Source organism: Tamandua tetradactyla, chromosome 1, assembly GCF_023851605.1.
Source record: "Tamandua tetradactyla isolate mTamTet1 chromosome 1, mTamTet1.pri, whole genome shotgun sequence".
In the NCBI taxonomy this organism is placed as follows: Eukaryota; Metazoa; Chordata; class Mammalia; order Pilosa; family Myrmecophagidae; genus Tamandua; species Tamandua tetradactyla.
In genome coordinates this window covers 192,479,048-192,502,304 of record NC_135327.1, presented here as the reverse complement: position 1 = coordinate 192,502,304, position 23,257 = coordinate 192,479,048, and the positions used below count along the sequence as shown (strand labels likewise).

General features: G+C 37.6%; 1 protein-coding gene across 1 annotated transcript in view; it reads right to left on the bottom strand.

Annotated features, from left to right (window-relative positions):
• CNTNAP2 (contactin associated protein 2) overlaps nt 1-23,257 on the bottom strand; it is a 1,376,829-nt gene that overhangs the window by 10,537 nt on the left and 1,343,035 nt on the right. The window contains exon 20 of the mRNA XM_077159101.1: nt 21,478-21,717. Coding sequence (XP_077015216.1) covers nt 21,478-21,717 — 240 coding nt within the window. The remainder of the gene's footprint in view (nt 1-21,477; nt 21,718-23,257) is intronic.

The window sequence follows — 23,257 nt, the reverse complement described above, 5'->3', positions numbered from 1 at the left end:
CTGGTTGTTCTAATGCATGTGGATGTTCATTCCCTTGAAGGAAATCCATTTTATTCTGGCAAGCAGAGCAATTACTATTTTGATAGATGTATTTCAAATGATTTCATTGTAACCATCCTTTCCCTTGGGTCACAACATCCTCTTGAAAATGCTTGGGGAGACATGACTGGAGATTAAATGATGAAGCTCATCCAAGGTATGAACTCCATTCTGCTGTTAATCTCTATGTTCCCCAGTAAACTGTAAGAACTGAGAATTTTTAATCATGCTATAATGTCAAGGAACTATATTTTTGGAAACACTTGGAATAGGTCAAAATTTGGGAGTGTTAATTCAAAACAGGCTTTAGATTTTAACAGTCTCAAGACCAGATTTACATAAAACAGTAAAAAACAGACTATATTCAATGCATGTTTCTTCTGGAACCTCGAATGGTCACATGGTGAGAACCACAAAAGCATGGTGCTTTTCCATCTTTGATGTAGTGTTTCATAGAAGTGTAAGAGTTTATTTCAGCATATTTCCATTGCACATTTTCTTCCTGATTGTCTGTTCATCCCATTACAGTGGTTGATCATGATTTCTTTGTACTGCCTAGGCTTAGCTTTCTTTCCTTTCTCCACCCAGCACAGGACACATAGAACATGTTGTGCAAGGATCTGATGATGGAAAATTCTTCTCCTAAAAAGATGCTTATTAAATAAATAGCCCAGCTGAGCCTCAGAGCCCACATATGCACTATTGCCCTTCTCACTCACAGATAAGGTGAATATAACCACATGGCTCCCAAATATATTCAGACATGGGTCACACTCACACTTAACACAGACATTCTTCCCTCCCACCTTCTTTGTTTTCCATACCTGAAGCAATCTGAGAGCTCCATACTGGTAGATTTCCCCTTTTTCCCTTTCTCAATCTTCAGGTTGAAAAAACAAAGGGAAATAACTAAAACATGCTTTGTAAGAGTAGGCTTAGGGAAAGATGTTCCTCATGATAACATAGCTTCAGTAGAAATAGTTATATATTAGAACTGGGTGAGTAAAAATATACTTTTATCCCCCCCCAAAAAAAAAGATAGAAAGTGATATATGTTTCATTTGGTTTCTAAAGGTGTTTTTCCCTTCTTCTTTACTATAATCTTGGAAGGACTTATCACAAAAGCAAAATTACAGTCTAATTAGCACCTCTTGTATCTTCTACATAGGCAGGGATGAATATGGTATCCTTCCCTTGGCTGCTGAGACAACCAGGAAACAAGTGCCAGTGACAAGTTCTAAGCTCCAACTGCCTCTAGGGGAGGGACAACGTTAAATAACAAAAGCCCCAAATCACCATGTAGGTTGCTTATATGTGATGAGTAAGATTGCATGAAATTAGTCATCATTTGGACTATGGTTTCTTTACATATTAAACTCTCTAGGGCCCAGTCCAACTCTAAAATTCTATGACCGTAGAACAATTTTCAAAAGAAAAGTTAAAAAAAAAAAAAGCAGAATATCAAGAGGTCAATTGTGGTAGAATTAACTAGAAATGTTTTCCTTCCTTTGTAGAGTACCAAAAAACAATTAACGTGAAAAGCAAATTTCTGTAATAAGCATTTTAGGAAATAATAATTGCATTTCCTGTGAGCCAGACACTGTTCTAAGTCCTCTTCATGTTCAAACTCATTTAAATCCTCTCATCCAGCTTGTAAGGTAGGTGCATTTATCCCATTTTGGATAGGGTTAAAAGCCTGTCTGCTGTCACATGACCAGTTAATGGTGTAGCCAGATTTGTACCCAGGAAGGTGTTCCAGAGTCCACTTTCTACATACTAAGGTGAACTGTCTGTGATAAGACATCGGTCAACATTACCTCTGTGATGGTTAAGTTTATGTGTCAACTTGGGCAGGTTATGGTGTCCAGTTGTTTGGTCAAGCCAGCACTGGCCTGATTGTTACTGTGAGGATTTTTCACGGATTTAAAGCATCAGTAAGTTGATTGCATCTATGGCTGATTACATCTACAATCAACTAAGGAGATAACCTTCAAGAATGAGAGAAGTCTCATTCAATCAGTTGAAGGCCTTAAAAGGAGAACTGATGATTTCAGCAGTCAGAAGAGAGAATTTCCATCTCTACTGCAGCCAGCCAGTTTCTCCTGGGGAATTCATTGAAAGTCTTCATCCGAGTTGCCAGCTTGTGGCCTGCCCTACAGAATTCAGATTTACCCTTCCCATGGTCACACGAGCCAATTCCTATAATAAATCTTATAATATTTACGTATATATATATAAAATAATATATATGTCTGCTGTCAGTTCTATTTCCCTGGAGAACCCTAATACAACCTCAATGAAATGATCAATTTCATTACATGGCTTTCCCACTGATTGCATCTTAAAGTAGCCAACTTGTTTTCTCAATGTTGACGGGCTATTGGGGAGGACAATGATATTTAAAGGTTTCTGACTATACTTCTCTGGTTTCAAAAGCTGAATGTGAAAGGCATTTTATTCCACAAAGGATAATTCCACATGATGGCAGCATCAGTTGATCAATGTGGGAAACTAAGAACTCTTATACAAGAGTAGAAACCCAATATTCCCTTGCTAATAGACACACATTTCTAATGGGCCAAAACTGCACAGAGCAAATGGTTATATCTACTAAAAAACGCTTGTGAAATCATGAATAGTGCTAATTGTACTTTGAAACATTATTGTCAGAATATAATGTTTAATTGTATTTGGAGCATCTGAAAAACACAAGTTCCACAGCAGGTGCTTAAGTACTTGATACTGATTTAAAAAGCAGTTGTAAGAATAGAAAATTAAAAAGAGATTTGAATTCTTTCACTTCACATTTCTTGTCTGTCCCCATTATGTGAGAAGGGAGAAGACAGAGTAAAACATTTTTTTTTTTTTAACTACAGAAGAAAAAGAAAAATGAGGCGGTCATGGTTCTTATTTACTAAATTTCAAAATATGTAAAATTGTAGTCTTTAGCCTCGGAAACCAATTGCAAATAAAATGCACATTTAAATGCATATAAAAATAAATTGAGATTATCTAACATAAACCCCCAAATGTGAAAGGCATTAAAAGCTCCAGGTTGTCATATATCAGTGTAAAAATAAATTAGATAGTATCTGACATCTCCTAGAGAAAATATCTCCATGGAAACCATTTGAGCTTGAGCATCTAAAGTGATAATTTGAGACACTTCAACATAACTGCTATTAATTATAATTTAATTTAAATTGTAACATTATTTTTGCAGCAGAATCTGGGCTAGACAGTGTATATATGAGCCCTTGTTCTTTCTAGCTTCTTTGTTTCATTTCATATTCTGTCTTTTCCATATCTGAGCTATATGTTGACAAATTACTTTTCTCAAATAATTTAACATTCACTACCATTATTTCAGAAACAGTTATGAAAACAAATTGTTGTCCATGAAGATGCTGAGATACAAGGGGATGCTGTTTTATTTTTAAAAAGGATATGGCTGTTCACATTTTCAGAGGGGAGAGATTTCTCAAGGTCAGTACGTCTATCCAGACAGAACTATATGTCGTCCATATCTATAGAATTCTCAATCCTTTATTTAAGTCAGAATTTAAGATTTCAAATGGGAAAGAGATGCATTTTTGGCTTCTAACATGCGAAGTTAAATAAACCTTACATTTCTAGTTTCTTAAAGGAGAGGAGTAGTGGCAGTAGCTTGCCTGAGTGTCCAAAACCCAGTAACCAAAAGAGGGTAATTAGGACAAAAGAAACAATAAATGAATTTATTGTCTTCTGCTGTGTGTTCTGATTGTTAAAATAATGCCAACTTTTAAACAAAAGTTATCAATGAGCAATTGATTTTATTATATTCCCTTCTATCATTTTCTAAGCCAACTTTTGAATTCTCTCAATTAGCTTTCAGAAAAAAGATTTACTGATATTTCCAGACTAAGTTGATGCTGTACTTTTTTGTCTGATTAACTATAATAGGTATTTTAGTTGGAAATAACTCATTGTTGATGGAATCTTAGACTTTATATTCCATAAAATAAACCCTAAGATGAAAAATGGGGTATCATTTTCATGTTAGCCAAACAGATTTTGCTTTTGTTAGGTGGACAATTGTTTATTTATTCATTTTTTGTTTGGTTGTTAATTGTTTTTATATCAATTGTCGGCATCATTTTTGGATAATGTTATGGGTACTTACAGCTGAATTTTACAGGTTATTTAGTCCCACAACCTCTCTCTACAGCTAAGAAAGTTAAAAGCAATATTATATATGTTAGGCTAACTGCCCCCCCTCCCCCACAATAACTTCCAGGAAGCCCCTTGCAAAACCAAACCTGCCCCTGCTCACGTGGCAATCCCATGATTGTCCTTGCATCTACCCTCCGGCAGCTGCATTCTGGTAGCTGCATTCCTGCGATAGCTCCCCTTTTCCAATTTCTGCCCTCTGATATTTACAGCCCTGATGGCTGCAAGCTTGTAATAACTCCCTGCTTAATCTGCCAATTTCTTGTTCCCAAGCTAGACAATGAAAATCCACTACCTCCCCACCCCTGCCAACCATCCTATATAAGCTATACCCCTTCCCCTGCTCAGGGCTGTCCCCAGTTTAAGCATCAGCTCACCTGTGCATAGCCTTACAATAAAGCACCTTTCATCGAGTTTTGTTCTCATCTCCTCCTTCCCAGCAGAGAAACCGATCAATATATAGCTAGACAGAGCCAGAGGCACTAGTGCCAGGACAAGGTCTTTGGACTTCTCCATTAGGTCTTTTCCCGCGCATCTTACTGTGATTCTAAAGAGGAGCCTTGGAAGTGTAGATCAGAGAGCATCAGAGCAAGGGGCTAACGAACCCAGTCATGGGGCATTTTCCTTCCCTTAGTTAAGATTTTCACACTGTTCTTTGTTGAGGGTTATAATCACTTCTGTTATTAGTTTGCTAAGCTGCTAGAATGCTATATATCAGAAATGGAACAGCTTTTAAAAAGGGAATTTAAAAAATTACAAATTTATAGTTCTAAGGCCATAAATATGTCCTAAACTGAAAGATACCTTGGCTCAAGGCAAGGTGCTCTGGGAAGGCACGTGGTTGGGTCTGCTGCTCCTTGTTCCTGGTTCTGTTGCTTCCAGCTTCTGATGCCAGTGCTGTCCCCTCTAAGCGTCTGTGGGCCTTCACCAACTGTTCAGAAAACTCGATGTTTCATGTTTTAGCTTAGGGGCTGCTGGGCTGTCTGTGAGTCGTTGCTTAGCACCTGGCTATCTCTGTCTCGATCTCTTTATCGGCTCTGAGGTTTCTTCAAAATATTTCCCCTTTTAAAGGACTCCTGTAAACTAATCAAGACCTGCCTTGAATAGGCCGAGTCACCTCTCCATGGAAGTAATCCAACCGAAGTTTAAAACCTAAACAGTGGGGCTACCCCACAAGATTGGATCAGGATTAGAACATGGCTTTTCTGGGATACATAATATTTTCAAAACAGCACAACTTCCTGTTTTCTCTGTCACTGTCTTATAAATTCATATGGATGTGAAGAGAAGTGCAGGAAATGAAGTCCCAAATCAGAGGGAGAATGAGAAATTTGGGGAGTACCATTTCAATCCCTCCATGAGGGAAAACACTGTTTTCCTGCACTGCAGTTTCCAGATTGCGCTCAGTGGCAGCTGCTGCCTTCTGCCTTAAAGTGCCGTTGCATCCCATTTAAATAAGGTCCTGGATGTCAGGGATTAAAAGAACCTCCAAATTGTTTAACTGGTGAGTTTGGTGTTGCAAAGGTCACTGTATTTCTTTAAGCTTTTTAAAAATTCCTTACACCCAATTCTGAATGTGCCTTTTAGAGAAAGCAAGTAGTTTGATTCCTGAGTGCTTTGGTTCAGAGCTTCTCAAACTTTAAAGTACATACAAGACACCTGGTATCTGGTTAAAATGCAGATTCTAATTGAGTTGGTGTTGGAGTGGGGGGGGGCAGGGGGGTGCAGCCTGGGGATCTGCATTTCTACCAGACTCCCGGGGTGCTTGAATACAAACCACACTTTGGGTAGCAGAACTTCAAGAACTCTGGTGGTTCACATCTCCAGCTCTCCCTGTCTATGTACGCACATGCCTGCACAGGCTCTTCCATGCTTTAATTTAAATATGGTACCTGAGAAGGAATTGAAATAATTTCTTCTGTGAACCTCCTCCTTTTTTTTTGGTTGAATCATGTGTGTGCTTTTCATCAAAAGCATGCCTGAAAGCCCCACAGTTCATTTCCTTAAGCCAGGTTTTTCCCCAGTGTTATGCAAACTAAAATAGGAACCCTATTTTAATTTCCTGATTTGCAACACAAATAGTATTTTAGATGTAGAGGAGGAGAGTCTATTACTTAGAAGTATTAGGAGCAATTTAAGAAAAAAACAACTAAGGAGTTTAATATATGGTCATCTTAATTATGTCCTTGGATACCTTCCCTAGTTCAAAAAAAAAGTTTTGCTAAAGAAAAATGTTATCAGGGAGGAAAAATATTGCTGTATTGGCACTTAATTTCTCAATGCTATAGATGCATTCAATGGCACAGGAGAGAACATGTGTATTTTAAGGAGTAATGGGTTGTTGATTTTTCTGGAGTTTATCGATTTGCCTTTTGAAAAGAATTCTCGTCTCCTGGCTGCTGGTTCTTGAATGGCTAGGGGTCATGCAACAGAGGGCATTGCCAGCTCAGGGAGGTTACATGGGCATGTCAAATATCTTAAAGAACCATGATTGTTTATCACTTTATGAAATCTGGGTCACTGATATGGATGTTTACCAAGCCTGGTGAACATACCTGTTACACAGGGGTCTCTGTTAATAGAATTTGTGGTTTCCTTATCAGTATAGCAGTATTAGTAAGAATTGGTTGTTGGCTGTGTTATGGAAATAACCTAAGATTCTAAGGAGAGGGTATTGAAAAATAACAATATTAACAGTAAGAAAAAAGCAACCAGTAGTAGTGACCAAGCCAAAAATGTGTATTTCTAAAGACATTCCCTGTTTTTCATATAAGGAAGTTCTCTTAGAGATTCTCAGAGTTCTGCTGAGAATTACATCCACTGGGCACCATGCAAATGCTAATAAAGGACTGGGAGGTCCAGAATTTATGGTTTGGGAGTTGGGTGAAAATAACTTTCTTGTCACCAACAATCTAGCCAAGAGATGAATTTCATCATTTGTGAGAATATTTAAGCACATATAATCATTTTAAGAATGAAGGATGAAGGGTCTCCTTTTATTCTTCTTCTTGTGGAAATTTATAGTAAATTCAAAGACCATCATTAGACGGAAATGCCTGGATATTACTGGTTTGCTTTTGTTGTCATATGTCTTTCAGAGGAGCTGAGTGAGTAATTAAAAATGCATTTCTAAAAACATTTAATCTTCTGCTACAACCTGTGTATTCCAACTTGCAGAAAATGTTGCCTTCAGGTTTAGATGATGAATAACTGACATGTAAATAAGTTGCTTGGATAGGCTCCAGTTCTCCGGGGGCTGATTCTCTCGAACATTAATGTGGCTTTTTCTTTGTTGATCTTTGGGTAGCAACTGCTATTTCATCAAAATGGGAAACTGATCCTTCTTATTGCTAAGTTTTCCCAAAGCAGTATATATAGATGAGGAAGATTGCTGAAAACAGAGAGAAGTACACTCAGGTAACACACTGCTAATCAGATTCTGGTTCCAGTAGGTGGACTCTTAGAAGGGTGAGTGAGTGAACCCAAAGTGTTTTTAAAAATTAATTCTGTACATATCTTTAAGTCTTTTATTAATGTCTACTTGGGCTGTTGGTTTTGAAATACTCCTTTCAGCTGCAATAGCACAAGTGAAAATTTTTGATTCCAATCCCAAGACAATATCTTTTCTTCTAAGAGATCAGACTTCAGAAAGGAGAATATTAAAACCTCCTGCTAAATATTTCAGTTGTCTTTTAAACAGTTCTCTTCTTGAATTAACCTCAGATTTCAAAAGACAACTGTCTTTGCTTGCTGACAGGTGAAATAGCTAATGGTCATCAAAGAGAATCTTGTGAAACAAATTATCCTTGGTTATTAAAGCTTCTTGATGTTTCTCCACAGGCAGAGTCTTCTTTGGCGCTAGCTCATATCATTATAAACATACTGTGGTATGTTTCCAGCACAAATGAAGTGATTCTGTCATAGTTCTTCTCACTCACATCACTGGAGTATAAAAAAATATTAATTGGCTCTATAGCCTTGGGGGTGATTTATCCCATATCAAAAAAAAAGGGAAAGTGGGGAAAAAAAGGAAGATGTTTCTAGCAGCAGGAATTTCACTTACAGGCATGCAAATTACATGTCATTTCAGACTTTTGCATTATAAAGGATGACCAAAGATAGTAAAACATAGGTTAAGATAAAGAGCTGGAATTCTTGTATGTTTAAGTTCAAAATTTTCATTGAGAGGAAGGTAAAGTGGACAAAGCCTTTAAATCTGAAGTGAGTATAGCTGAATTTTAGACCTGACAGTGTTACCATCTTTATAATTTTGAGCAAGTGTGCCATAAACACTGCCTCCCATTGCTTCACAACCCTGATTGCACATGGAAACTCTCTCAGGTTGGGGATGAGGCATTAGGATTTTTAAAAAGCTCTCCAGGTGGTCCCAATGTGCAGCCATGGTTGAGCACATCACCACTATACCACTCATTAAATGTTTGCTGTGGGAATGAATGCATTTACTTTCCTCGAATTCTATTTGCATTTTTTTTCTTATCTTTAAAATAATATCCACTTATCCTTCCTTTATAGAAGCCACAGTTAGGATACAATAAAATCATGCATCGAAAGCACTTCAGAAATTAAAGTTACTTACATATTTCTCATTAATTCTGTCTGCATCCTTTCCAGTTTCCAAAAGTTCAAATCCCCCAAGCAAATTCTGGAAAACTATTTTTAGCATTTTTAAAGGGGGAAATTGCAAAAGCAATTCATAAATGTTCTCCATGTTTACAATAATTGCACCACAAATTCACAAGGAATTTTATGTCCATTTATATTAAAAATTTTTAACATTTACTTTCTAACATAAAATTGATTTTAATCTTTTTAAGGTGCTTCCAGGCAGAAACTCATCAAATCAAGAACCTGCCCGTTTTTAGACTTTTCTGCAGAGTTTGTGCAGAGCATGCAGAACCAACAAAGGATCTTCTCAAATGAATGAGTCAATTTATCATTCATTATTGGTATTGACATAGTAACTTTCCTCTGAAATGGTAGGTACTGGATCAAAAGTTTCATCTGGTTAATGTTCTGAAACTTTAGAGATCATAGACAAGAACAGAAGGTCCCCATTTGTCAGCAAGAGGCGGCACTAGTATTTTCAGGTGGTGACTTGCAGGGATTTCCTTGGAGAATTCACACCCAGAAATTATCCCAATAATCTTTCTAAATGATGTGAGTAAAGGAAGTGGTGCTGGATTACTTTATAGAGTATAGGGCTCCTACTAGCTTAGTGACCCAGCTTAGTGACTGCTGAATCGAATGCCTGACACAGACCTAGAAAAAAAAATGCATCTCTAAGTACTTCACCAGCTACGGGGTGGCAGTGGGTAGGTGGAGAGCTTAGAGAAAAGAATAAGACTGAATCCTAATCTCCCTGGGGCTCAAATCTATTGATAGAGATGGAAGGAAAGATAGGAGAGGCAGAGGAAAAATTGGAAGAGAAGCCCATGGAATGAAGTAAACAGTTACTTTAGAAACTGGCCCAAAGCTGGGTGTTTGTGCCCCTTTCGGATAGTTAAATAGTTCTGGTTAGGAAAGAAGTCTTGAGTGGAGGCAGTGCCCTGGAATGTTCAGGCTTATGGAGCAACTAGACATAAATAAAAAGGATGGTGAGTAAGGTGTGTGGTTCCAAAAGGGGTCCAAACCCCATTACTGCTCACTTTCTAGCTATTTAATTGATGTTTTATTTTGTCATTTCTTCCTTGTGGCTTAGAGCACATGCCCTACTGCTTTTCAAAACACAGGCCTGCTAAATCTGTTTTTTTTTTTCAGTGACATGGAAAGGCTATGGCAATTCAAGCAGCCTCTAAAAACTTTTCAGTTCCTTTAGATAAAATCCTTGTTAAAAATATTCATATCATGATATTGCCCATATCTTAAAACTTCAACTTATGTGTGAGACTAAAGGGAGAGATGTTTATTTGGTGCAAAATTTATATTTTGGGTGGTACATTTTCTCATTTAACTTGTGTGGTCAGCTTAACTGAACACCATAAGTTCAGGGTATCTTGAATAGGGCATGAGATTTTGTTGGTTTGTCCAGGTTAGTGTGATGTCCCGATAAATCCCAGAGTGATTTGGACAGTTAATGAAGGAATATTTGCAAAGTCCTCTTAGGGGAATGGGGAGAAAGGGGGAAAGATTCAATTTCCCCATGTGGAGTATTTCTGATACTCTCTCAAGCAGCGGGGACAACCAATTCAATAGGCCGAGCTCCCGATGTTGGGGTTTGCCCCTATGAAACTTATTCCTGAAAAGGATAGGCTAAGCCTACTTAATATTACACCTAAAAGTCACCCGCAGAGAACCTCTTTTGTTGCTCAGATGTGGCCTCTCTCTCTAAGCTGACATGGCTAGTGAACCCATTGCCTTCCCCCACTACATGGGGCATGATTCCCAGAGGGTATAAATCTCCCGGCAACATGGGACAGAAATCCTGGGATGAGCTGGGACCCAGCCTCAAGGGACTGAGAAAACCTTCTTGACCAAAAGGGAGGAGAAAGAAATGAGAAAAAAATAAAGTGTCAGTGGCTGAGAGATTTCAGAGCCAACAGGGTTATCCTGGAGGTTATTCTTTTGCATTATATAGATATCCCTTTTCAGTTTATGGTGTATTAGAGTGGCTAAAGGGAAGTACCTGAAACTGTTGAGCTATGTTCCAATAGCCTTGATTCTTAAAGACGATTGTATTGAGATATAACATCTACAATGTGACGGTGTGATTGTGAAAACCTTGTGTCTGATGCTCCCTTTACCTAGGGTATGGACAGATGAATAAAAAATATGGATAAAAAAATAAACAAATAATAGGGGGAACAAAGGTTAAAATGTATCGGTAGATGGAAATACTCATGGTCAATGAGAGGGAGGGGTAAGGGGTATGGTATGTATGGGTTTTTTCTTTTTATTTCTTTTTCTGGAGTGATGCAAATGTTCTAAAACAGTTGTAATGAATATACAACTGTGTGATGATATTGTGAGCCGTTGATTACATACACTGTTTAAGAATGTTTGTATTTGTATATTGTTTTATCAATAAAAATATTTAAAAAATATATCCATATCATGATGGTGAGTGTAGCACAAGATTATGTGATTAATCCCATTGAATTGTAAGCCTGAGAGTGGTTGAGCAAGACATTTTATGGTGTATATATGTTTCCACAATTAAAAAAAATGTACATCAAGACATTGCATCTGGACCATGTAGTTTTGGAGGTGGGGTAGGGGTAGCAGTAGTGTGGTTTGAAGTTTGTTGACTTTGCTGCATTTTACTATACAAGAGGATGATATACACACTCTTCAATAATGAAGAGAGTTAAACATTCAAATCACAAAGTTAAAGAGCAGCAAATATAAATTTAAAGAAGTGAATATAAAAGCAAGTGGTTAAAGGAAACATATAAATCTAAGAGTGTGTTCTTTGAAAGAAAAATTATTAGTCTAATTAAGAAAAAAAAGGAAGGCATAAACACACAATATGAATAATATGAATAAAAAAATTTCTAGAAAGAGAACAGAAATTAAAGCTTCCATAAAAGCATATTTTGTTCAGTTCTATGGAAATGAATTTGAAAATCTAGATTAAATTGATGAATTCCTAAAAAACTTATAGAGCAACATAAATTATCCTAGCTAAGAAAGAAAATCTACTTAGATCAATTATAAAAAACATAGAAACATTGTCAAAGAGCTACCCGTACAAAAGTCAGTAGGTTCAAAACGTTTTATGGGTGAAGTCTACCAGACCTACAAGGTACAGGTTTAGCTCCAAGGGTATTTAAATCCTTGGCACTCAAACTATTGTCCATGGACCAGGATCATCAAAATCTCCTGGGAGCTTGTTAAGAAATGCAGAAGTTCAAAGCCCATCTCTGATCTACTAACTTCCCCAGGTGATCCTTAGCACATTAAAGTTTGAATGGCACTTATTTGAATCATTCCATAACTTAGAGATGGAGAAGTTCAACATGGTGCAACTTGACTTTTCTGTTCAGGGTATCACAAGGCTGAAATCAAGGTGTCTGTTGGGTTGACTTCTTGTCTAGAGAGCAGGGAAAAGTCCTCTTCTGTGCTCACTCTTGTTGGAAAAATCCAGCCCTTGTGGTTGTAGGACTGAGGTCCCAATTGCCTACCTGGCTGTCAGGTGGGGACTGTCTCAGCTCTTGAAGGTCCCCTTCATTCCTTGCCATGTGGCTCCATACTCTTTTTTATAAAAATAGCATATGCTTAAACTTTCCCTGCCCCCAAATAAAAGGATGCCACACACTCTTCTCATCTAGAACTAGTGATGTTAAAAAACATGCTAAACAAAGTTTTAGTAAAATGATTTTATTAATATGCCAAGAAAATACATCAACATAAGTAAATTTGATTCTGCTAGGAATAAAAGCTTGGTTCACTGTTTGGAAATCTATTACTTGATTCACTCTATTCATATATCACAGAAGAAAAAGCACAGGGCCATCTCCATTGATGCTGAAATGACATTAGATACTATTTGACATCCAACCCTGATAAGACCATATCAAAATAGGAATACTTAATAAATATACATAATACATAGAAGAATTTTTGATGTATATACAAAATCCTAAAGATAAATATGTATATATGTAGGCAGAATTTTATGATGCCCTCTTAAGATTTCTGGCCCCGGTGAACACATACCTTCTCTCAATTTATTTACTCAAATACTAATCTGGGTACATCTGTCAAGGGATTCAGTCCATGTAATTTAACTAACTTTAAAATAGAGTGCTTAATTTGGTGAGCCTGATCAAATCATATGAGCCCTTTTAAACACAGCATTTTCTCCTGCTAGTAAAATAATAGTCAGAGATTCAAAGCACAAGAAGGATTTGATGTGCCCTGGCTGATGTGAAAATGGAGAAGGCCATGTGACAAGAAGTCAGAAGGCCTTTAGAAGCTGTGCACAGTCCCCAGCTGAAAGCCAGGAAGGTAATCAGGGATCTCAGTCCTACCTGCACAAGAGCTGAATTCTGCTGACAACTGGAATGAACCTGGTAGCAAATTTTTCTCCAGAGTCTCTAGCTAAGAACACAGCCCAGTTCACACCTTGATTGTAGCCTCCTGACGCCTTAAATAGAGACTCATGCCATACCAGACTTACCTTGAATTAATAAATGGGTGTCATTGCAATCCACTAAACTTGTTATGCAGCAATAGAAAACTTATACAGATATACCTACATCTACAGGTATATGACAGTTTAATGGTAAAATATTGTAGAAATTTCTATTAAATTCAGGAGTAAGACTAAGATATCTACTTTGATCTCCATAATTTAACATTATTTTGGAATTTGGAGTGATACCACCAATTAATAGGAAGAAATGAAAGAAATAAAAAAGTGCATGGAGAACAAAAATATTATTTGAAAAAACATCCCAAAAGAATCAACTGAAAATCTATTATACAGATTTTTCCCACTTTTTTTTGTATGCTGTATGGTGCCTTATTGCAGCACCATTTGTTAGAATTTGTGTTTGTTTGGTTTTTCATTTGTTTGTTTGCTTGTTTGTTTGGGAAATGCATGGACTGAGAATCAAACCTGGGTTTCCCGCATGGCAGGTGAGAATTCTACCACTGAATTACACTTGTACTTCCATACTACACAGATTTTTTTATAATAAAAGAAAAAGAGAATTAAGTAAGGTGGAATTATAAAAATTAAGATGCAATAAACCTATGGTAGTCTTCTACACAAATAACCTGTTAAAATACATGATAGAAGAAAATAACCTATTTATAATAACAAAAACAAAACAAATGAACAACTTAGAAATTAACAGTGAATGTTTTAACATTATCTTCTTATGAGATCAGTGTAAACAGACCAGGGAGTGCAGAAATAGACTCAAAAAGGCAAATTAGAATATGATAAATGTAGCATTTTCAAGTCAATAGGAAGATGGTGCTTTAACTAACTGGCCATTTGGAAAAGAAAAAAGTTGGCTTCCTACCTTTCTCTTTCTACCAAAATAAATTTTAAGTGGAGTAAATATGTAAATCTTAAAAATAAAAGATAAAAGATTGGAAAAAACCTGGAATAACTGAAAAAATTATATCTGAATGGAGAAGGCCTTTTTAGGTAAGACACAAAAACCCAGGAGCAATAAAAATGATATATTCGACCATATAAAAATCAGAAATTTTTACACAGCATAAACTATAGATTCAAAACACAGAGACAAATGGGAAAGCATTCAAACATGTATTAAAATACTAATTTACTTGATATATAAAAATTCTTATAAATTAATTAGTACTCAACCAGGAAGCCAATAGAAATTGGGCAAAGAGTATAAACAGGCATTTCATGGAAAAATAAATGCAAATGACATGAACATATACAAAGATTCTTGATCTCATGCATGATTAATGAAATATAAATTATAAACACAAAGTTGCATTTTTCAAATAAAATACAGCAAAGTTTAAAATAATATTATAATGCACTGGGTATGGCATGGGTCTCTATTTAAGGCGTCAGGAGGCTACAATCAAGGTGTGAACTGGGCTGTGTTCTTAGCTAGAGACTCTGGAGAAAAATCTGCTACCAGGTTCGTTCTGGTTGTCAGCAGAATTCAGCTCTTGTGCAGGTAGGACTGAGATCCCTGATTACCTTCCTGGCTGTCAGCTGGGGACTGCACTGACAATATGTGGAGACAAAGACACTCTTGTATATTGTTGGTAGGATGGTCAATTGGTGCCAGGTTACAGGAGGACAATTTCTAATAGTATCAGAATTAATAATGCACACAAAGCTATTCATTACAGACACATTGTAGAGACAAATGATGAAAAACAACTTAAATGACCATTAGATAGAAAACCTGCCACTCTAATATTATAATGATCTGAGCTATACAAATATGCATGGTGTTTTTGCAGAAAAGCAGCATTTGGGTCATTTGCAGAAAAATGCACATTAGCAAACGGGATGATTTTTCTTTGCCCTTGAATAAATGTGTACTGCGTTGGCCATTGAAAAAGGAAAAAAACAAATAATATAAAAAGATTCAGTATAAGAGATTAAATGCATTAATCATGCAATCTTAGCATAAGGATGAGAAAAGGGATCTGCTTAGAATTAACGAAGTTGCAATTAAAAAAGATGGAAGGATTATTTTAAGTATTCGCAGGTGGTAAAGAAAACTACCAGCTTGTAATTATAAAGGAAACCAAATAGATATATGCAGTTTTTAAATGTTCATCATATGCATAATTTTTTTTTTTGCACATGAAGATATAATATTTTATTTTCAGATGGCAGAGATGAAATTTGGAATACAGACAAGAAATCAACTCATTAGAAATCATAGCAATAAAGGTGGTGGTGCCTTTGGAAATCAAACTCACTATTTCAGACTGTAAAGTATCTGTGACAAGTGGAAGCCTCAGTTCTCAGGTAGTTTACTGTAACTGAGCAGACTGCTGGAACCTAACTAGGGGAATGACGTTGCTACATCCAGTGATTCCAAGAACCATATCCTATCTAGTTCTCAATTGACTTACTCCCATAAGAAGGTTGTTTGTTTTTTTTTTTAACCCCCTCTGTGAATCCACTGAATAAGTTTGGGTTTGGATCTTTAATCCTGGATTCCTGACAACTTCTGATTGGATCTGGGGCAAGAGGAGAATTGGGTAGCATCAACTGGAGCTCCCTTTCCACTCAGTGCTTCTTAATTTTTTCATATCTTATCCTCTTTCTTCTCAGAGGGGTGGTGAGAATTCTTGGTAAAGAGACCCTCAGTATGAGATATAGGTTATCTTTACGGCAGGAGCCTCATAATTCAAGGTCACCGTGGATACTATAAATTCAATTGCCAGCAACTTCCAGAGGCTGATTTTTCTGGGGTCCAAAGCACTTGTAAATTAATGGAGGTAGGCACCATATCACTCTGTAGCCTGTACTGAGAATACTGCCAGAATCTACAGAGGTCTTGTAAAATAGCAACTGGTCATAATTTTCCTAACCAGAAATCTCCATAGGAAATGAAATAAAATCTTACATCCGCAAGTAACTTATCTATTTTAATGATACTTTGTAAAAGATCCTAGGATATGGACCTGGTTTGAGGTATTCGGTGATAAATATCATGAATGCGATAAAACACCATAAGGCCTAACACGAATGCCTTGGGAAACAGCTTGGTGAACAGTTTGAAGTTGTTCCTTAGTGCAGAAATTTATGGCATCAGATATTTAGATTTTTCCTAGTGTTTGTTTTGTTTTCAATTTTTAAAGAATGTGTATTGCCATCTGTAGCTGTCTTCCTGCTGGCAAATCTTTTCCATTCCAGGGAAATGAGATTCTCTGGACTTGACAAGATGAAAAAAACAGAACCTATCTTGAGAGGTGAATCACAGCAATTGCCCAGTATTCTGTGCAACCTTTAAATAAACCAGAACTCAAGGTTAGGGGTTGCTTTTTCTACCTTGTAACTATTGTTCTCAAAATATTTCTAAGGGCCACAATGATGTGGTTTGGAAATAGGCTGCGCAAATGATCATGGGGGAAAAGTATGGGGAAAAAAGATTGACGATGTTTCTAATAGAGCAGAACTGGTTTAATTTAAATTATGATTTGGGGAGATTTTATTTATCATTTTCCCCTCTTAAAATGCTTTTTTATCGTCCCATGCTAGGTTCTTGTGTTTGGGATGATTCTGTCCACTGCCCAGTTTTTTCCAAATACCAGTCATTGGTAACTGCCTTCATGAGTTTTGCCATATCCATATGGCAAAAATACCTATAGTATTATTTATTTTCATTAAAGTGATTGTTTCTTATTTAAATAAATGCATTGGAAAAACTTTCTCATTACCAAGTCTATGCCTGTTGAGGTTCTAACCAGAAGCCTACTCTTTCATAAATAAAGAGTGAATAGCAAGTGAGCCTGAAAAGTGTTAGAGACATGGTAGAACCAAACAGAAACTGCCTCTCTCTCTCTCTCTTTTAGGGAGTCAGAAGAACTGAAAGAGAAATGAAAGGAATGTAACTTTCTCACATTATTTAATGCTCTGCCTTTTCTTCCTATGGCCCACCAATCAGGGCCACCATGTTGCACCATTTCAGAAGCCATAGGTCACATTGCAAATGGCATCCCATGAAGTTGTGCAGTGCACAGCCTGACCAGCTATGTATGCCCCTCACTTTAGAAAACACTGACATCCCCAAAAGGCATTAGAGAGATGACCAGTAGCCCAGTCAATAGTGTTAGAGGGGAGAAAACGGATCATTGCATGTTAAGCCAACATACCCTGGAATAGATCTTCTATTATCATTTGATATCATCTGCCTAAGATATATGAAGAAATGAAAGGAAGCAGAAAGATCACAAGACCTAAGGGTAGAAGTTCTGAATTCTAATTTCCATGCCTACACAGTATCACTACAACACTGGAATCCTCACTTGAGTATTAAGTGGATAGTGGGTTGAAATGTGTCTCTCCAAAAGATATGTCCAAGCCCTAACCCCTGGTACTACAAGTGCGTCCTTATTTGGAAAAAGGATCTTTGTAAATATAATAAGGTGAGGGTCTTGAGATGAAGTCATCCTGGATTAAGATAAACCCTAAATCCAATGACAGGTATTAGCATAAGAGACAAAAAGGAGAAGACAGACAGAGAAGAAAGCCATGTGAAGACGGAAGCAAAGACTGCAGTGAAGCAGCTACAAAGGTAAGGAAGGCTAAGGATGGGTGGCAGTCAGCAGAAGCTAGGAGAAAAGCGTGGAATTGATTCTCCCTGAGAGCCTCCAAAAGGAATCAAGTCAGCTGATGTCTTGATGTCAGACTTCTGGACTCCAGGACTGGGAGAAAATAAATTTCTCTCATGGTAAGTCACCCAGTTTGTGGTGATTTGTTACTGCAGCTCTAGGGAACTAATACAAGTGAAAAGATTCCCTTTAATGTTAAGGTCCTAAGATCCCTTATTCTTTGCAGCAAGAATTTTTCGAAATGCACACACCTCATTTAAAGTAACATTTTGCTTTTGCTGATATCCTTTCAAAGTAAGTTTGCAGATAGTGAAAAAAAATTGAATACTAATTTGGCATCTCCCCCAAAGAGCCTCCTTCCTGGGATGAAGCATCCTCCATAATGACCCACTTTCACTGGAGCCACGGAACCTGGCGCCATACTGCGAGTTTATTCTTTGTTTCAAATCTGTCTTTCCAGTTACAGTATAGGTGGATCAGCTCTCCTCAAATTTAGGGAAAAAAAACAAAACCTCTTCTGTCTCATCTGGCTGAGCTTCCTGATAAAATGGTCAGGGGAGCCCCATCCTTTTGCTAATATGTTGCAAAAAGATTTATGTGGACTTCTCCACATGAAGTCTTTGTTGCTTGTCATAAACTTTTTTGTTGTTGTTGCATTATTTAGGTATTTAATTTTCTTTTCTTTTTGGTAATCTTCCTTCAAAGGGCAGTTAGTAAACTTCTCATTTATTTGATTAGTACACATTGGAATCATCTGAGGAATTAAAAAAAAAAAACCTGGAGATTCTGATTTAATCAGTGTAGCCTGAATATTGCAATTCTTAAGAAGCACCCCAGGTAATTCTAAAGTGCATCTAAGAGTCAGGACCCTTGCCCTAGATAATCTGGAGCTACTGTTAAAGTGTAGATGTTCATTCAGTAGGTCTGGGGCAGGGCCTGAGATTTTGCATTTCTAATAAGCTTGCAGGTGATAATGGTGGAGGGTCAATCATACACATGAGCTCTCACTTTATTCTCTCCCTGTCTTGTACCTATACAGACTCAAGAAACTCACATTATTTTAGTCAGAAATGGCATTTTTGTGTATATACTATCTTTTCTGAATACCTGATAGCGAGGGTTCTTATTCTATTCAAACATTAAAAAAAAAACCACCAAAAAACAAAACCCTCAAATCAGAATTCAGACTGATGAACTTAGGAGCACAAAATTCAGAGCACAATTGCTGAGCCACTGGAAACTATTAAGTAAAGTAACCTCAAGTTTACATCTGGTTGCTCCCCCACCCCCACTCCGTGTTCCCTCTCATATTTTGAATTCACCAAAAAGAAATCATGTTATCTAAACAAGCCTTCTGCCTCATAGTTTACAAGCCATTTTCTATCCTTTTAATGAAGTTCATGAGGAGATATACATAATTCTTCATAACTATTTTACAATTTTGGAAACGATTGACACAACAACTGGTTGGCTAGGGGAGAACCTTTCTGCCCACGTGCAAGGGGACAATTCTCTGCAAATGGACCTGATATTATATAGTGCAAGCCTATGATATCTGGGTTACAGAATTTTGATTTGAACATTGAACAACAACAGAAATGTTCCCCTTTATATATACATTTTCATGATATCAGTCAGAAGAATGACATGCTTGCATAAAGCATGATTCTTGAAAAGCAAATGAACCAAACTCTTTAGTCCCTACAATTGTATTTCATAGATTTTAAAAGCAAATAATTTTCTAATGAGGTTATAATGAACATGAACTAATATCAGTCCAAAGTAGCATCTAGATGTTTTTGACACTAGTTTCTTGGCAACTGACCTCTAGACCACACATGCTTGTTACCTCACATGGTAAGTACCTCTGCAGCATCAGCACCTGAATATTTCAAAGACCCCTAATTATCTTGATCCAATCTGGGATTGGGAGGAATTTATCTGAGACACCTCTGTTCCTTTATGGCGCTGGCACATATCTTTTCTCATCTATTTTCACGTCCATACCCCTTCTTTGCTTTTCTTTGTTCAAACCAGCCCATGAGGAAAAACCACCCTGCTGTATAATCCTAACAACATTCATAAAAAGGCAATTCTTTATAAGTGTCCTTGGCACATGGTGCCCCTCATCATTTTATAGGAATCCATGTGTGAGGAACAAAGAGGATTGTTGAGTCTATAAATTGGCTATTCTGAAAATGGGGCAATTTTGGCTTCTTTCTTAGCTTCACAGTGCAAATTCTGGCAAGGAATCACAATGACTATCGCTGCACTGAAGCTGATAAATACCATGCACTTGGCTGGAATACGATTAGAGCAATCACATGCACACTAATTATATGATGAACTGTTACAAGTTTCTGGAGGGGGGATGTTGTTGGAAGCCTTTACTGAACATTCATGCATTATAGCAAATTGTGTCTACTATAATAACCAGGATTATGATTAATATTATTGCAGCTATACTTTTTTTTTTAAGCTTGCTACATGCCAATGACTGTACTAGGTGCTTTAAAAGCTTCCTCTCACACAAAATTTTATGAGTTAGGTCTTATTATCTCCATTTTAGAAATGAGGAATGACGTTATGAAAGCTGCCCAAGTTACTCAGCTAGTTAGAGGCAGTGATGCTACTGGTCTGTCACGTAGCCCCCCACTTCCCACTCTTCCTGTCTTTAGCATTATCAAATCACATATTGTTTTGAGATCACTGAATGTTTACATTTGGAGGTCACTTAGAGATCAAGCCCCATTTCCTCACCTTGTGTGAAAAAGCAGAGGCTTGGACAGATTACACCTGGTTGTCCACAGCCAATTTAGGTAAAGCTACAAGTAGGACCTCAGTTTCCTGAAATGCAGTTTAATGTGCTTTCTGCTGCTTGGTGTTCGATGAAGTTCAAATTTTCATTCAATTAACTTTGCAGCCACCAGCTATATTCTTTCTTAACAGCCCTGTTCTTTCAAATTTCATGTCTTATCACCTGCAGATTATCACCTGCAGAAGTGAGACTAAATCCTCTGAGTTTTGCAAACTTAAATGCACCTCTTAAAAACCTAGAAGCCAGTGGTATTAGTCATATAAAGATAGGATATGAATCTTTGTATTAATTTAGACAAATCTTTTCCTCTGGTATTAAACCTGAACTATGTGGTTGCAAATCATTGAAAGCAAGGAGGCAAAAGTGAGGCAGTGGTTTGATCATCCGAAAGGCATGCCACAGACACCAGTTTCAAGCATTTCATAGTTTCACCTCAATGAAGTCGATAATTCCCATTTTCTTTACCTTTGGTTTATTTACTTCCGGCATTTGGCAAAAACGATAGATGCAATTTTTGAGTACCTAATCCGTGCTAAGAACTCCTATGCTCACGTGCTTGCTCTCATCTTCAATCCTCCAACCGCATTACCCATTTTATAGGTGAGCAAAGTGAGGCTTAATGAAATAAGCCATCGGCCCATGATGGCCTGAGACTGTACCTGAGTCCAGGTGGTCCAGGTGCCAGGGGTCCGTGGCGGCCGACATGGGTGGGATGGTCAGTGGGGAGGCTCCGCAGTTGGACTCCACCAGCTCGCCCTGGATGTGAACGTGGGTGGAGGCGTTTGTTTGCCTTAAGGCAGCCTTGAGAGGGGTGATCTGGTTGAACTGCACCCTGGAGAGGCACCCAGTGAATCCCGGAGTGTTGTATTTGTGAATCTCTTGGTCAATTTTCCCTGTTTCTAAAAGAAAAAGTAAGAGAAAATAAAAATCTTACCCAAGGCACTATATTCCAGCCAGAAGAACCCCACATCTTTTAATACTGGTGTCTCAATCATACTCCTAAGTTTCAGTGGAAGATGCTATAGTCTTTTAGATGAAATATTAATGGCTTGATATAAGCCTAGGGATGGCGACTTCACTTTCAGAGAAACTTCTGTGCTACTAGAGACGATGGTAGGATGAGAAGATGCAGACAATGTTTGCTGAAACAAAATGTATTCATAATTACCTTCCAGATACTTGGGATATTGCTGAAACTAACACCACCCCCCTGGTTCTGATGGATTTTTCTCCTCATTTCTGACGCTCCCTTGACCATATTGAGCGCTGCTCCTGATCAGCCCTCCTGCTGAATTATGTGCCTTGTATCTCTTTCTTAAAGAAACTTTTAGGAAGGGGAAGAGTTCCCGTAGCCTATGCTTGGGCTTCCCCCCACCCCCCTTTTTTTCCCCAGAATCCAGGCTATTTGGAATTCAGAGATTTATAGACTTTCTGTTAGTATCAGATGGAAGTTCTCAAAGTTAGGACGCTTTCCAACCCAATCACAAACACACGTACACTTTTATGAATCACTATTTCCTCCCAACCTGCAAACACTTAGATCAGGGGATGAGTCCAAGTAAAGGAATTTCAAATATACTGTTTCAATTAATATAACCACACACCGTTACACTAGCTAAACCAGTCAACGTCTTTCTACCTTCTGCCCAAGCTTTCAAATCTATCTAGCAGAAATAAATGTGTACCGAGTCCTCGACCTAGCTGACGTCACTTCTCTCTGGGTCTCTGGGTCAGCAGCAGCAACACCATGGAACTTGCTAAAAATGCAAATTTGGCAGCCCCACCCCAGACCTACAAAATCTGAAACTCTGGGGCTGGGACCAACAATTTGCTTTAACAAGCCCTGCAGGTGATTCTGATGCCCCCTGAGGTCTGAGGACCACGGCTCTCGACAAATAGTGATTGTACAGCGCCACCGTGGTGGTGGGCAAATGCCATTTTAGGGAAGAAAGAGCACAGCAATTTTTGTTTTGGACCAGGAGATTTTCCTAACACGATGATTGTCTTATAAAATAAGGACAAGGATGTGAGATTCTTCCACTTCCGCTTGAAACATGAAAAACAAAGGCTGGATTCCAGGTGATGTTACTTTTTTGGGAGATTAAATACAGGTGAAATAGTTTTGCAGAAAAACTTACTCCCCATTAATTGAAGAATAAGTCAGTGAAGTAAGGGAGCTCTTTAGCCTTTGGGGGCGAAAGAAATGGAAGCATTGATTATTCATCACATTAAGGAATCTGCTAAATGACTGACTTGTAAAAGCCCCCTAAGAATTCTGATTCACAGAGGAGATACCACAATGGAAGAGAGTGAAGAATGGCAATTCTGGAGATTCAGGCAGGATCTTCAACATGCTCATAAAGAGATTTTAATTAATGATTTTCTGTATTTTTCTCCTGCAGGAAATCTGTAACTGTGAGCCAAATAAATTAAGATAAG